The 17,462-nt window shown below is 46.2% G+C and overlaps 2 protein-coding genes across 2 annotated transcripts in view; one reads left to right on the forward strand and one right to left on the reverse strand.

Moving 5' to 3' along the window:
* Positions 1-2,336, forward strand: part of grin2ca (glutamate receptor, ionotropic, N-methyl D-aspartate 2Ca) — a gene marked incomplete at its 3' end in the record, with an annotated part of 123,708 nt that extends 121,372 nt beyond the window's left edge. The window contains exon 14 of the mRNA XM_079519434.1: positions 657-2,336. Within this exon, the coding sequence (XP_079375560.1) occupies positions 657-2,336 (1,680 nt within the window). The remainder of the gene's footprint in view (positions 1-656) is intronic.
* Positions 2,337-12,597: 10,261 nt separating this feature from the next.
* On the reverse strand, positions 12,598-15,456 carry LOC306937086 (serine/threonine-protein phosphatase 4 regulatory subunit 1-like; the record flags this gene model as incomplete). Its single annotated transcript, XM_079520756.1, has 1 exon — positions 12,598-15,456. One exon carries the CDS (start codon positions 15,454-15,456, stop codon positions 12,598-12,600), a length of 2,859 nt encoding a protein of 952 aa, XP_079376882.1.
* Positions 15,457-17,462: the final 2,006 nt, after the last annotated feature.

Here is a 17,462-nt window from a genome sequence, read left to right on the forward strand (position 1 = left end):
ACACTTTTGTCTTCAATGTTTGTGTTTACACAAACGCTCAAAGCTAGACATAGGAGGGGATAGCGCCCCTCAAAAAGATCACACCCATGTGAAGTGAGCGCTCTTATCGTCATACGTCATCGTACATCATCTCATTCCGGCCAATCACAATTTGTGTCTTCACCTTCGTCTTCAAGGTTTGTGTTTACACAATGTTTGTGTGTGCACAAACCCTCAAAGCTGGACTATATTTTTTGATGAACACAAATGTAATAGCATACATATTATTGTAGTGGTTCTCAAAGTCAGGCACAGGGTTCCTCTGGGTTACTTGAGGGGGTTCCAAATGGACCATTACATGTAAGTCTGAGAGTGTACAAATGGAACCAACTACATACCTATATACTGTACTTTGTTGTTCGGGGTCCCCCAGGGGTCAGTTTGGGGCCCCCTTCTATTTTTATGCTATAGAAAATCTCTTTGATCTACATGCACAACACAACGTCTTGCGAGCCTGTATACATAATATATAAAATGCACCATTTACCTGTGGATCTGCCGAATGTCCGCCTATTGTCCGCCTGTTGTCCCTAAATGTTTGCCTATCACTGTGATATGCCTACAACGGGGAGGACACTATGGTCCATGTGGTTAACTCTGACGTCTTGTCTCTGCAGGGCATCTACAGCTGCTTCAACGGGGTGGAGGAGACGGACCGCAGCAGCAGCCTGCAGGACCCCGACGTCACCACCAACTACACCCAGGCCAACATGCTGAAGATGCTGAAGACCGCCAAGGACATTGTGTCCTCCGCCCGCGTAGAGAACTCGCTGGACAATGCCACCAAGACCATCGAGAACTGGAGCCGGGGGGGCCGAGGGCCGTGCGACAACATGCGTGTGGGCCTGCCGCCCCGTGCGGACATTGGCCACGTGGCCCACGGCCGCCTGCCGTACATCTCCAGCATCACGGACAACCACTCCCCGTACCCACAGCGGGCTCTCACGCCCACCTTTCCCGTCCACTACGACACCTGCACCCAGCCGCTGCTGGACAAGTCCCGCGGGGCAGCGAACCGCTCCATCACCGCGCCGCTCCGCTACACCCTGCCGGTCCGCAGCAACCAGCACGTGTTCGAGAGGACTCTGCCCATCTCCAGCCTCAGCAGCCCTCACATCGCCATGCGGGAGCCGGCCACGCCTGGCGGCTCCTCCAACCCCCACCACGGCAGCAGGCTGTATGTGGACAGCCACGGCCGGCACGCCGCCTCCTCCTTCGTGCCCTACCGGGAGTTCCAGGTGCCCGACGTCTACATGGAGCACCGGGGACCCCTGCGGAGGAAGTTCAGCTACCCGCCCGACTGCGTGAGCCGCAAGAAGAGGTCCCACAGCTACGTGTTCGATCCCCTGGACGCCAGGGTGCGGACGGAGTACGACGAGCCCACGGCCTGCCTCGCCGAGCTGCGGGCCAACCACCTCTTGGCCAACCACGCCCCCACCGCTGCCGCATGCGTGTCGAGCCACTACCCCGGCGCCGGCGCCAGCTGCAACTCCTGCATGAAGCCCTACCTGGAGCCCGAGATGGACGACGTGCCCCTCCTGGGGAAGGACAAACTCAACCGCCGGCCGTCCTTCCTCAAGGCCACATGGGGCGGCGACCGGATCCGGCAGGTGGACGAGACCAAGCCACCCGCCTCGGCCTCGCCGTCGGCCCGCGCCGTGGACATGCCCGACCTGTTCCCTCGCGTGGTGGCGGCGCCCGCCGGCGGCCCTGTCCGGCACCACCCGCACAAGCACTACGGCAGCCTGGGCAACGACCTGTCGTGCTACCCGATGGCGGCTGCCGAGCCGGCCTACCTGGACCCCGCCCACATGGGCTCCTACCCCTACAAGCAGAAGCTCAAGTACTCCGAGTCCACGCGGCTGCCCTCCTACCGCGAAGCCATCTTGCAGAACGCGGCCGCGCTGCGCCGCTCCTCCTCCACGGTGGTGCACAGACACTACTCCGCCTACCTGAACTCCTACACGGACCTGCCTGTGTACGTGGGGCCCCTGGCGGCTCAGGGGCCCCACGGCCAGTACTATGACGGCTCCAAGGACGTGTGCCACCTGCTGCACCCCTGCACCAGCCACTGCCCGAGCAGCACCATGGTGGTGCCCCGCATGGGCGACAGTCCGGTGGGGTATCAGAACAGAATGTTCGGGGCGTACGAGGGGGCGGGCGGTGGCAGTGTGCGGGACGACCCGGGTGGCTCCGGGGGCCGGGAGCGGAGGCAGGTGTTGGTGGCACGCAGAGTCAACAGTCCCTATGTGCCAAAGCCCTGGGGCAGGGTATCCAGCCTGGAATCTGAGGTTTGAGATTCCCCACACACAACCTCACCGGACCTCTGACAGCCGGGTCAGACTAAAGGCCGCAGCATACTCCAAACGAAGCTCGGGCTCATGTTTTTTCCGGTTTTGGCTTCGGCAGGGCTCGTCGATCGGAGAAAAGTTGTTTGTAGACAAAACTGTTTTATACTCAGCTCCCACTAAAGTAGTGTGCTTAGCAACAGCCACAGTGGCCACTGTTCCAGCCACTGTGTACAGAGCTGTAACAGTGCTTTTACCACCTGGATCTACTCTCGTTTTCTGCATCACCCTCTGGCCTGCTTTGGCAAGTTTGTCACAGGTTATTTCCTTTTTTGACAGGTTGTGTTTATGGTCACTCAGAGAGGGATTTTAGAGGTGCTTGTACTAACCTCCTCAGTCGGCAGAATCAAGCCTTGGGCAGAATGCAGAGATTAACAACAAAACATACAAAATGCCCATCTTGAAACTTCTTCTGACCAATCGCACAAATGATGTTCAGCTAGCAGAGGTGTGTGGCTAGTTACGAAATCTCGGTGAACCGAACGACGGCAAAGCACTGCCTTAGTTCTCATGATGTCATTTTGCTCTTAATTGACCTGCCGAAGCTGAGAGAATGTTGGTGTTCGGTTGGAGTATGCTGCAGCCTTGATCTACTATGAGGAGGGCGATGACGCGGGGAGGACCCCTCGCGACACGATGCAAAAAAATTAAAAATAAATAAATAAACTCAATACCAACAGTGGACTTGAGAGTAATGAGTGCAATAATGTCTTTGGCAGCAGCATGATGTGATGTGAATGGACAGGATACTGACTTTGTCAAACATGAATACGCTAAGAAAAGAGAACAAGCCAACATTGAATAGTATTTAATACCTTCAAATTAACCTATAAATTGTTATTTAAAGGAATTTTTAAAAACTGTCTTGCTGTAATGTGAGACAGAATGACTTCTGGGAGACAATATACTGTAGCCTGTCATTGAATTTATGACATTTTTGTTTTTGCTTTTTTTGTTGTTTTTGTTTAAAAACATGAAACATTTCTGTACCTTCCATTTCAATTTAGAGATTAAATTACCTGAGGGATTATGAGAATAAAGGTTCCGTACACACCAGGAGCGTTTATTCTTGTGCAATTAATTCATGTTAATTTCAATTGGTTATCATTCTAAAACGTAGCCGTGTGATCCGGGCTAGAAAAATGTGGGGAAAATATTATTTGCGCTTTTAGGTTCCAGTTGGCATTGTTTTTGTGCCCCCACATAATTAATTAATTAATTAGTTTAGTCTCGTTAGTCGCTGTACGAGATAGAATAAAACATTATACTAAATTAAACGATGATACAAAACATTTATAAATGATTTTGGAGGTCCACCGGTGCTGTGGGTTCCGCCCGCAGTGGGTTCCGCCGTTAGTTATATATCCAATCTAGACCAGATCAGAAACCCCCAAAAAGAGTTGATCCCAGGCTACATTCACCCAGAAGGTCAAAATAACGTGGTGTATAAATTGCATAATGTTATTTCTGAAACTGATTTTAAACAGGTCAAGCTGCATGAATGGTAGCCAGACAGATAACATACATGTATTCACTCACGCTTTCTCCCCGGTATCAGTCTGGACTTCGTCCAATAAGGCAGATTGAAAAGTGGGCGTAAATAGCCAATCAGTGTAGCAAAAAGCTGACGTCATCACAGTGCTAGCGTTAGTGCTAGTGCTTGAAAGATACCGTGCTAAAAAAAACAAGGCCAGTATAGTTTCAAATATGTGCGTGAGTCTATATCTGAAATAACCACTGTTTTAAACCGGTCATTTTCAGATTTTTCCAGCTTCCGAAGTCCAGACTCATACCGGGGAGGAGCCGCGACACTATGTGTCTGGCCAAAGCCAGGCTACATGAAACGAGCATTGTGAAATTAACAGTTTCATGTGAAATATCCGCAGATCCGTTATGATCGTTTAGCGCGATAAGCATAACGCAGAAATCAGGAAACTGTTCGTCATAGACTGGACCTGAGTTGCTTACACCACATTCCTCCGTCTATTCCAGATCTCTTTGCCAAAAATAGCTGATCCACATGCACACAACAGCTACTTTTGGCTTATGTTCCCTCCAGAATATTGATGCTGGGGTGCAAGTTGATAACAAGAGTGGCAGTCTAAGAGTATTAATCATATATGATTATCGCGATAACATCGTTAATCACAATAATCGTAACATACAATTTACTTAAACATACTTAAATGGGGACAAATTAATAGTTTTCACTCAAGATATTCGCTCCCATGCATTTTCGGATCGTTTTTTCATCATCACGCTCCAGGTGTGTAAGGACCTCAATTTTGCGATTAAAAAAAACAAAACAACAGAAATGTCTTCCAGGACCTTTTTGTATAAGGACCAGAGGCCCGAGGCGGCTCTCTGCTTTCCATCGCCACTGAGGTCATTTGACTTGGATTTTAAAAAGGGAAAAGGAAAATGCTAATAATAAAGTTGTCATGTGTATTTCCATTGTTAATACTCTACTCTTTAATAAAGAATAAGGCCGCCTCCAGGGCCGTTTGGAGTCGCATTTGTCCTCTATTTTAGAGATGTGCACTGGAAAATCTGGAGTGTTCATGTAACCCAGCGTGGTTCCCAAACCTTTTTGGCCATGCACCCCCTGTTACCTCCCGACCTAGCTGACCCCCCCCCCCCCCCCCCCCCATAAGCTATAGAGACATATATTTCCTATTTATCCACATATATGCACAACCTGAATATGGCATATGCAGCATAGGCTATATTCTGCATATTCTTGTCATATATTGGCGTAATATGTTAATATATTTAAATAAAACCATAGCACCACCGTTAGATTTTTCATGTCGCGCACCCCCTAGGCGTCCGCGCACAACAAGGGGTGCACGCACCACAATTTGGCAACCACTGAATTGTAACCCATTAAGACTGAGGTCAATTTACAAATAATGCCTTCTACATCAGTTAGTTCTCACACTTGTATGTGCCATGGACCCCCCACAGAAGAGATTTATGTAAAAAACAAAACAAAAAAAATCATAATTTCAAAAATGTCAAACAAGAGTTTTCAAAATCTCACGATAAGAAAAATGCAGATGCATAAGCTTGCATCGTGGCACGGAGTCAGGTGCTGCGAGCTGCACATCTGCTATTTTTGAATAGCCAACGCTAACAATCGAAAAAGGACACTATACTTTCCTGGATTTAATGGGTTAACTTCTTCTAAAAGTGGGTGCATTTTGACACAGAGAGGGTTAAATCAGCACTTTGGATTTCACTGTGTATGCAAAACCAATATTGTCTGACTGCATGTCAATGTATTCCATAAAGCGACATATACAGTAATTCAGTTGTATGCATTCAATCAATCAATTCTTCAGGGGTTTGTTTTATTGTTTTTATTCATTATTCTTTTCTTTCTTTTTTTAACCTGTGACGAGGAGAATGGCTGATGAAATGCATGCATCTTTCTGTCATGGTTTTTATAAGAAAACATATTACGCCCATTCCCAAGTGAGCCAGCGTAGCCAAGCTCATTTCTTATGCTTTGACAGTCACAAGGTACAGTAGCTGCATGGGCTCACACACACACACACACACACACACACACACACACACACACACACACACACACACGCACGCTACCTTGGTAAAATAAACAAAATTGATGGACTCGATTCTTGAACACTACAGTGGCTGTGTGATCGTTCAACGAGCTACCGCAGAGCCCATACAGTATGTATGCGACAATGTGTCAATTATCAGGGGTCTTCAGAGAGAGAGATGAAGCAAGGATCCCTCACTCGTAGATCAAACGCTTTCATACATTTCATATGGCTTCACATACTTGTTTGACAGCATTGTCAGTGTGTTAAATTTGTATTTTCAGCCATTTAATAACTCAAACCCTCAATACTTAGTCTGCTCTTTTTTCCCTCTACAACAAACCTCTTTGCCGAAAATAGAAGATGTGCAAGCTCACAACGCCTCACAGTGCAAGGTGCTGTGAGCTTGTAGATCTGCTATTTTTGGTTCTCCTCATAGGGATGCGAGGGTTAAATCTTGGTTATTGGTAAAAAAAAAATAGTAAATCGGAGGACCCCTAGGGGTCCCGAACCCCCTGTTGAAGACCCCTGGCTTACATAACAATTGAATGACAACGACCAGTCTTCTATGAATAGCTGTGCGCTTTGAAACGTATTGTCTCTCCATGCTTGGCATAAATTGCAAATTGTCCTTTTGGAGCAGCCTTTTCAGTTAACTCAAAAGGCTGAATTTCCTGGCCATGCATTTATTCATCAACCCGAATGTCTGAAACCATTCAAGCTTAAGGTGCTTCGTTTCTTTGTTTTGTTTTTCTTATTTCCCTGGTCTCCTATGTAATTTGAACTCTACATAAATAAATCACATCATAATTGAAGTAGTTTTCCATAATTCCATAAAAGAAAAGCTCTGAATTTTCACTGCCCCAAAAAGGCCAATTTTCAATTAACGCCAGACACGGAGAAACAATGCATTTCCAAATACACAGCTATTTATAGAAGACTATGATCATTGTCATGCATGTGTTATACAAGCACTAATAGATATACACGCTAGTATATACCTCAACAACAGTAAGCTGGCTTGCTGTTCTCCGTTTTATTTATCAAAATACCGGTTCTGTGTTGTGTGCAAGGGGTCAATGATGTCCAACAACCTACCGGTTCTGTGTTGTGTGCAAGGGGTCAATGATGTCCAACAACCCACCAAGGTTCTGTGTTGTGTGCAAGGGGTCAATGATGTCCAACAACCCACCAAGGTTCTGTGTTGTGTGCAAGGGGTCAATGATGTCCAACAACCCACCGGTTCTGTGTTGTGTGCAAGGGGTCAATGATGTCCAACAACCCACCGGTTCTGTGTTGTGTGCAAGGGGTCAATGATGTCCAACAACCCACCGGTTCTGTGTTGTGTGCAAGGGGTCAATGATGTCCAACAACCCACCAAAGGGTTCTGTGTTGTGTGCAAGGGGTCAATGATGTCCAACAACCCACCAACGGTTCTGTGTTGTGTGCAAGGGGTCAATGATGTCCAACAACCCACCAAAGGTTCTGTGTTGTGTGCAAGGGGTCAATGATGTCCAACAACCCACCAAAGGTTCTGTGTTGTGTGCAAGGGGTCAATGATGTCCAACAACCCACCAAAGGTTCTGTGTTGTGTGCAAGGGGTCAATGATGTCCAACAACCCACCAAGGGGTCAATGATGTCCAACAACCCACCAAGGTTCTGTGTTGTGTGCAAGGGGTCAATGATGTCCAACAACCCACCAAGGTTCTGTGTTGTGTGCAAGGGGTCAATGATGTCCAACAACCCACCAAAGGTTCTGTGTTGTGTGCAAGGGGTCAATGATGTCCAACAACCCACCAAGGTTCTGTGTTGTGTGCAAGGGGTCAATGATGTCCAACAACCCACCAAGGGGTCAATGATGTCCAACAACCCACCAAGGGCTCAATGATGTCCAACAACCCACCAAGGGGTCAATGATGTCCAACAACCCACCAAGGGGTCAATGATGTCCAACAACCCACCAAGGGGTCAATGATGTCCAACAACCCACCAAAGCATAACGTTTAGTTTAGTTTCGTTTATTTGATCATCCTCACAACAACAGCAGCAACAAAATTGTACATCCACAAAAATAAACTGTTACATCGTTATAGGTAAGAAGTGGTTCTACAAGTGTGGCTCAGGGTTCGCCGTTATGGGATCTTTGAAGTTAAAGTTTGAGAAGCACTGGTTTGTAAACGGTGAGTAAAGCAGTGGTGGAAAAATACTGCAATGTAGAAATACTCCGTTACAAGTAAATGGCCACATTAAAAATTGACTTGAGTAAAAGTACCAATATGTAGGCCTACACACTGCTCATATATGCCATATGGCCAATTCCTGAAAATTGCAGTATTTAGTTTGCCACAGACAGGATAACAGAATCCATGGTCTCCCGCCATAAGCCAGTGATGCAGGCTGGACACCAAAGGATGCCTTTCTACACAGTGAAATCCTGTGTCCGTCCGTCCATCCGTCCGTCCGTCCATGCATCCATTTATAGTAGTATCTGGTGGTGCCTCCAGAGGGTGCTGTGTTATTTCCCAGAGTGTCTGTTCTGTTCATCTTGATCTTATAGAGGGTATGCGCGTGACATCATCATCAAACCAGGAAGTTATGCAGGAACGCCCACTGAGTGGCAAAAAACTACTTTCTGGCCTTGACAGCCCATACATCCACACAGAAAAGTCATATCTGATTGCATTAAACAACATTAAACGATGTTAAACTCACATTGCCTGTTGCTTTGCCACTCGATTTGCCACTCGATGTGCCATTCACTTTAAGCATGCGCATACTCTCTATTGGTTGGGGTGGCCATTTTAGGTCACAATGTTATTGTTTCTCTGCAAGGTACGCAGGAGTAAAATATCCACCCTCTCTGATTAATCCATGATATAAATGAAATTATCCATCTATGTTTTATTGACAAATATTATTGTTGGGAACTATATTGTTGTGCTGTTGGTGTTATTTGTAAAGAGTATTTGTAGCAGTTTAATGCCAGAGGCCGGTGTGCTTATGTGCTATAGATGAATATGGTTAAAGTGCAGGCAGCAGAAGCTATTCCTATTATTTGTTTGTTTTATGTACTATGTTTACGTTTACATGCAGTTCTGTGAAGTTCTGACAGTATTGCTAAATTACTATTGTGAATAGTAAAAATCACACCCATGTGAAGTGAGGTTATCATCGTAGATCATACATCATCATCTCATTCCGGCCAATCAGAATTTGCGTCCTCACCTTCGTCTTCAATGTTTGAGTTTATACAAACACTCAAAATTGTCCATTCATTGTCAATGGCATTTAATGTTTGTGTTAGGACAAAGTTTGTGTTTGCACAGATACTAAAAGCTGGCTCAAAAACACGCTGCTCGTGTGTGTGTTAGCCGCAATTTGCAACTCTAGATTGTTTTATAATGGGATGAATCTAGAGTTGCAATACCCTCCATAGACTCCCCACTCATCCAAATTGTGTTTGCGATCTGCTTGTATTAAACAACGTTAAACTCACCAACATTGCAGCTGTAGAGAAAGCTTGAATTATACCCGTTAATACAAACGAGTGCTTCCAAACTCCAACACTTAGAGATAGAATCACCTGCACAGAATTTCTTGACAGAAAGTAGCTCATAACATGTCTACGGTGGATTATTATGAAACAAACGCTTGGCAGATTGAAAGAGAATAATCCAAGCTTTCTCTACAGCTGCAATGTTGGTGAATTTAATACAAGCAGATCGCAAACGCAATTTGGATGAGTATTGCAACTCTAGATTTGTGCGTGTGTGCGTGCGTGCGTGCGGTGATGTGCTAATTGCCTACATGGTGAAAAACCCTCATGTTAGCTTGTCAGGTTGGCCACACTGGGACACAGACACGCCTCCATAATATCATGGTGCATTAAAGATTGAGGCACGTACCCACACCCCCCGAGTTGAGGAGAAATGATGGCTGGCTGATTGCTGCGTAGATGATAAATGATTCAACACATGCAGATAAAATATCACTGGCGATGAAAACACACACACACACACACACACACACACACACACACACACACACACACACACACACACACACACACACACACACACACACACACACACACACAAAATAATCACGTTTGTATTATTTGTTGAAGGCATCAACATAAGTCATTTTGAACGCTAACTACGTACTGTAAATGCAAAATGGCCAATATTCAAGATCACATGTCATTTAGTGCCTTTGGGAGTGAAGATTAGAATTCTGATTTATACACCGCACACAATAAGAATAAATCAGGCACAACTCCAACCCTAACCAATAAACCTAAGCTCTAAATGTCTAATCCTAACCATAACCCCAGCATGAAGATTGTAAAATGTACAATCTTCATGCTGCTGGGGTTATGGTTAGGATTAGAAACACATTTTCAACCATAGAAACACACACACGCGCGTCGCGCACGCACACACACACGCATAGTAGACTAGGGGCTATACTCTGCATTAACACAGACCATGGTAGTCAAACTATTTCATATCAAGGACCCCCAAATTGAAATTAATATGTAATTGGCCACGGACCCCTACCTGAAAATGATCCCCGAGAAGATTTGTGTTAAACAAAATTATTGTCAGATCTTAAAATGTCGCACACTCATAGCCACGATGCTGGAAGTTTATTAACAGAAACCAACGTTTCGACCTGTAAGGTCTTCTTCAGGGAACAGTCATTCCCTGAAGAAGACCTTACATGTCGAAATGTTGGTTTCTATTAATAAACTTCCAGTATCGTGGCTATGAGTGTGCAGCCTTTTTCTTCTTTTTCATTGTTCATCGCCTTAGGCCTTTAGCACCTCATTAATATTGGTGTGCGCCCTTCTCCTACCTATTTATCAGATCTTAAAATGTTCCTACTGCTGCTACAATAATAAACTTTATTTGTATAGCGCCTTTCATGACATGAAATGCAGCTCAAAGTGCTTTACAGAGCAATAAAGCAATACACAATACTATAGTGTATGCATAATGATAAAAGACACACAATTGTGTCACTCTTAGGTCATAATGTGGTGATGAGTTGGGCAGCAGACACTGCAGCATTAGATGTGTGAAGAGACGGGCTCCTTTGTTGCATACATATATTAGAGTGTGATTTTGGTAGCTTTCTGTTTGTAAATGGGGGGGGGGGTTAATAAACTACATTATGCCTACTGATTATGTGTGGTAAGATCGGAATTGGGCTAAAACTGTCCATGTCGGTATCATGAACACTGTGGTCAGTATAGTATCCTGTCAGTATGTAGAAACGTTTGGAAGTTTAAATAAATGAATAAAAGCATTGCCGAACCAATGCAAAGACTTCGGTCCTTATATTGGGGCGGTGATGTGACACCCATTGCTTTGAAAACCAATCACATCTCACCAGATATATCAGAAGGCTACGAAAGACTATAGAGCCAATGAAATCTCATTACCGAAAATCCCGGCCACTCGCTCACTCAGTCACATGGCGGTGTTATGATGAAAATAGCGACCTGCCGAAATATGTGACCATGTGTTGTGGACTTCACATAACTTACATGGAGGTCTTTAAATACGTGGCCTAGTGTTTCTACAGCATTAGACTTTTTTGCGTGACACCCAATGACAGAACTTACTATTGTTTTGGAGGTGCACTCATTAGAGGCCCCTCAACATGCATCATTTGGGGTTGGTGCTTGTTTCTCTTTTCTTTCTTTATTTTTCTTTATTTTTGTAAAGGAAGCCTGCAGTTACGGTCAAACAGTATGAAATCAAAACCCTGCTTAATGTTCATTGTCACATGACATTGTCACAAGATAATGTAAACCTGATGAAGATTGGTTAAAAAAAAAGAAAGGGGAAGAAAAAAATAATTTGTGGCGCACATCGGCGAAAATTGAGTTGACCCTGCAATGATTCAAATTTGGGCCAAGGCATGTGAATATCATCACATCAGTTCAGTCATCTGTGCATACATACTGGAGCATACATTTGTATGCACTTCCTCCACAAATTCCCTCACATAATTATTGTTTTAAACCTTTTGGAAATATTTTATAATGGAAGACAAGGGGGCTCTGATTGGGCTGAATGCCCCAATTCACAGATATGTCAAATTCACATGAAGTCCAAGATCCACACTGTAGTGTTCAGTGTATCTTCTTGTATTAGCTTTCATTCGTAGGCACATTTCTGAGATGTCCCTATACTCTGAGACAGAGTGAGTAGACGGAAATGGCCTCATCATCATCTTATAATTTGCCATTAGTGATGACCAATATTATAGGTCTATAGTTCTATCCAATACAAAAAAGAAAGAAAGAAATGCCATCTCCGGTTTACTTCCTTTATCTGCGTAGTTGGCCGCCTTTTTAGGAGATCGGAAGCAATGGTGGAGTGAACGTGAACACAGCATCTGAAACATTTATCCCACTGGACTAAATATTGGACTCAATCGTTACAACCCAATCATTCCCAACATGTTCATAAGGAAAGACAAAATGTAGTATCTTATTAACCTTTCTCTGTCATTAACCACCCCAGCATCCATATTCTGGGGGAAACATTCACCAAAAATATGGCAGATTTACAATTTCCCGCTACGTCACAATGAGATTTGGTCCAGACAGAGCCAACGGAGGTCCAGTTTAATACGTCTGGAGGGTTTTGGTGGTTATAGGAGCCGTGTCCATTGGGGCTTTGTTGGGGTCCAAGGTGGCAAAGAAGCGAACATCACAGTCCTTGTCAGCTTGCAGAGTCATCACTGTCTCCTCCAGCTCATCTGAATAGGCACATCCCGGTTGCTTGAAGTACGCTTTCACTGTGATACTCTGTCGTAGTGCCTTAGCCACCAGCACACGGACGTTGGCCACGGGGTCCGAGGAGAGGCTGAGCAAGCTGGGCAGGAGGTGCTGGACAAACTGGTCCATGGGCATGCAGTCCTTCTCCACTATAGCCTGGCAGATGAAGGCAAAGGCCTGCCTCCCCACCCACTTGGGACAGTGGCAGAACCTTACAATGAGCTCGTTGGTGAAGTTAAGACAGAGGTCACGAGCTCTGCATGCATGCAGCTTTTGGAGGATTGCCACCACCAGTTTGTAGGAGATCCTCCTGACTTCTGAGACGTTGTCTGAGCAGAGAGTGAGTGCTATCTGCCTGAGGTAGTCGTAGACATCATAGTGACTGTACAGCTCTACGATCAGGATCAGCTGCTCTGCAAGCTCGTATCTGAACCTCCAGTTGCGGCTGTTGTCGGTCACCATGAACTCCTGTAGCTGGTGCAGATACTCCCTCCGCTTGTCTGCATGGAGCACCTTGAGGAAGTCGTAGAGGTGTTTGAGCACACCGTTACGGACTTCGTCCAGGTCTTTGAGGAAGACATTGAAGATGGGCACCAGGTCAGCGACCGTCAGCTGGTCGCCCAGGATTACTGCCAGCTCATGGATGGAGAAGGCCAGCGTACGGCGAACCGTCCATTGCACATCAGTAGCCAGGGTCTCATACATGTCCTTGAGGCAGTGCCAGTTCTCCCGTCCCAAGGTGAGGGCCACGCCAGGCAGGCTGAAAGCACAGTGCTTGGCTATCTCTATGTCTATTGTCTGGGCATGTGCTGGGTCCACCATGGACAGGTACTGATCCAACAGCTGCTGGGGGATTACATTCTGGAACCTGGGATTATTGGAGGCTAGACTGGGGAGAGAATCATCCTTACCCTCTTCCTCCATGCTGTTGATCGGTTCAGACTCCACGCTGCTATGGTCCAAGTCGTCTCGTACCAGGACAGGCAAGTCTGGAGGATATTCCTCCTGACCCTCTCTGGTCTCTGTCTGGGTCTCAGGAGCAGGGGGGGAATCCGATGCCAGGGAAGGCTGTGCCGTCGCTTCCTCTTCTGTCGGACTCGAGACAATCTGCGATTGGACCTCAGAGGATTTGCTCTCTGCCAATTGGCTATCGATGTGGATCTGGTGTTGGCTGGATGCCCCAGGTTCAGAGGGGCTGGCATCAGTCGGTTTACCTAGCTGGTCACTGGTGGCTTTACCAGAACTGGACCTTGGGGTAGGACATTCCTCCTCTTTCACCCCCTCTTCGTCTTTCTTGTCCTCCTTTTCTGTCATTTTCTCAGTCATTTGGCTATTTAGCATTGTCAGTTCGCCGCTGGGTAAAGAAGGCCTACTATTGTCGAAAGAGTTCAAGTTCTCGTCCACCTGCTCCATTTTGTTAAGGTTTCTATTGTTCTCTAAGACCATGGGGATGTTGTTGCTGCTGCTGGGTGTAGTATTAAGGTGGCCTTCATGCTCTACTGCTGGGGTTTTTGCAGGAGTGTCGTCGGAGCAGTGTAGATCCACATTGTCAACCATCGACACGTGCTCTGGGGAAGGTGTGGCACAACTGTCCTGCTTGGGGGCTGTGTCTGTGATGGTTGCCTCTGTGTAGCACCCAGAGCAGTTTAGAGAATTGAGAGAGGAGTTGCTTTCTGAGGTACATTTGGGGACATACTCCCTGAAAAGAGAGCCTGTGCTGGAGGTGTTGGCAAAAGTGGAGATGAAACCTCCCAGAGACTGGAAGGCAGCTTGGCGCACCCAACGGGACTGGTCACTGATCAGGCTGATGAAGAGCGGGGACAATGTAGTGCGTCGCACCTCTGGGGAGGTTGAATTAGAGACTATTGTGAAACATTCTGCACAGGCTTTCCTGATGCCCCACATGCTGTCTGAGCACAGATCAGCGAACTTGGACATCAGCAGTTTCTCAGTGGCATCCTGGCCAACAATGGAACATAACGCACCAAAGTTAGCTGCGCAGGCCTTGCGAACTTGGAAGAGGCTGGCATCACTGCATAGCTCACAGAAGCGTGGCAGCAGCAGGTGCTCCACAGTGTCTTTGTTCAGCATGGTTACCAGTTTACACATGATGGCAACAGCTTCTATTTTGTAGTCATCTTCACTGCTGGGTTCTGTGAGGTCCAGTAGAACAGGACAGACTTTGGTCTCTGTGTCGGCCTTGGCGATGAGGCCCTCCTCCAGCAGCACAAGTAAGGCCGCCTGGCTGGTTTTCCGCACCTGGTTAATTGGGTCCGTGAGATACCGCACCACGATCGGAAGCAGGTATGTTGAGAAAGCAGCTGGGAAGTCGGTCCGCCTTTCATGTAAGAACACAGCGATGTTGGGGACCTGCTCCACGAGTTCAGCTCGCACTGTGGGCTCTCCATCTTCGGACATCCTGGCAGCTGTCTCCATCACGTTGATGGCGTCGTTCTCATTGTCAATGAACTCTTGAAGCACATCGAGCAGACCATGTGCCACCATTTGCCTACTGGAAACGTTCTCACTGAAGGCGTACTTCTCTAGCCTCTCTAGAGGAGTGAGGTTGTCCTGCCCGGTGTCCAGGAAGTCTGTGATGCAGGTTTCCTCACACTCTGATTCAAAGTCCTCAAAATCAAAGTCCTCGAAACCAAAGTCATCCAAACCGCCATGGCCATCTCCAGAGTATAAAGACAGATCTGCCATCTTGATTCTCTGCTGCTGCTGCTGCTGTGCCGTGTGGGCTGTCACTTCCACACCATATTACAGTGATGTCACACTGACATCACACAAGAGTGCAATACCTTCACAGAGATGTGTCTGCCACTAGTGGGCGGTAAACAGCACTCTTCATTCAGTGCTAGTGCAGTAGCGTAATCGGTGGCGGCCGGTCTATAAGGCTGTTCACACTGAACACTATAACTATAGCTATACAAAATATCGTAAAATACGTTCCACAGCTATAACAAAAACAGTGGTGAATGATGTGGTTATAGTTATCGTTATAGTGCTCAGTGTGAATGGTCCTTATGACATCAGTTATTTATGGGAGAGTGGGAGGGATTGAGGCATATATGGCATGTTGAAACACTTTCCCATATATGGAGATGGAGAAGTAGTAGTAGTATAAATAAATGTATTATTTATTTAGAAGGATGACAACGTTTCGACCCCTTATGGGTCTTGGTCAGGTACCTGACCAAGACCCATAAGCAGGGGAGGATTATCCAACGGGTCTGTTGGGCCCAGGCCCAGGGGCCCCTGAGCTAGGGGGGCCCTTGAGCTTGAGCGTCCATGTGACCGCGAAGAGGCTCAAGCTCAGGGGCCCCCCAAAAAAGGGGTAACAGTGAATAACAGTGACACACACGGTCCTTGTCACTGTTATTAACAATGGGCTTATTCATTTGTGTCAATAAAATAACCCCAAAAGTCATAAACCATCATGATACGGTACATTACTGTTTAAACCCTCAGTTTGCATTTATTTGGCTTAATTTTTGGCTGTTTATTATTTTTAAGCAATCCCTTGCTGTAAATCTGAATATCGCAGGCCTATATGTCATAATTGTTATGCATACACGTGTACAGACAGTATGCGCCACGTCGGGAAGAAAAAAAAAAAAGCTCTGAAGGGGTGGGGGGCCCTTTTGCATGACGGTGGCCCGGGGGCCCATCATTTCTAGATCCGCCTATGCCCATAAGGGGTTGAAACGTTTCACACACACTCTGTCCAGTGGTGCCCAAGATTAGCTGGACACCGACAGGATCACAAATGGACAAACTCACAGGACTGAAAACATAATCTCCTGACATAAACATAATACAGCATAGATTGGGGACCCATGCAGAGATGAAACATCATTACAAATGGGAGTCTGATGCCTAAACGTATATCAAATGGGTGTTCCTTGATATTATAAAGCTTGAGAGTCGCTGTTCCTGTAGAATATTATGGTTAAAAATGGGAACAATTCTGTTTGCCCAGTATATTCCCTGCATTTCTGAAGGTCTTTTAAGGTCACATGCACAGCTCTATCTCAGTGGCAGTGATTGCCTGTTAGCCCTCCTCACTATCGGAGTAATGAGTGCTTTTTGGGCTGTACTGTACCAAACATCATTGAGACATGATCCCTAATTGAACAAAGAGAGATTAATGTCTCAAGCTCCTTGGCGTGAGAACTGCCTCTCAACTGAATCAACTCAATTCCAGTCCTCTAAAATTAACCGTTTTCTTTTTGGGCCAAATATATAAACTTCACCGTGCTCGCTGTCCCAGACCAGTCTATTTAATTTCACACAGTAATTAAAGACTAATTCCGCGATCCGCGTGCTTTGTAACGTGACAAATTCTCCCCCTTGCATGGCTGGGATTCACAGGAAGTACATTTACTCCAACTTTACTTTCTTGAGTATTCAATGTTTCATAGTCAATGTTTCATTTCTTCTGCTCCACTAACATGGGGAATGTGTTACTAGTTTCTTTTGTTATTATACATATACCATAGTCGTGTATGTCCTATCTTATACTATATTCTTCGCGAACAGGCGCAACCTGATGCGGCACAAACGGGACGAACCGAGGCGAATATATATTCAGGTCCAATTCCTCATGGGGGCCGAGATCCCTGGTCCAATTCCTCATGGGGGCCCTGGCCCCCCGGCCCCCACAGACTCTACGTCACTGCCCTCTATGGTAAAAACAATTCAGCACT

Source organism: Electrona antarctica (genome assembly GCF_951216825.1).
Source record: "Electrona antarctica genome assembly, chromosome: 14".
NCBI classification, from domain to species: domain Eukaryota; kingdom Metazoa; phylum Chordata; class Actinopteri; order Myctophiformes; family Myctophidae; genus Electrona; species Electrona antarctica.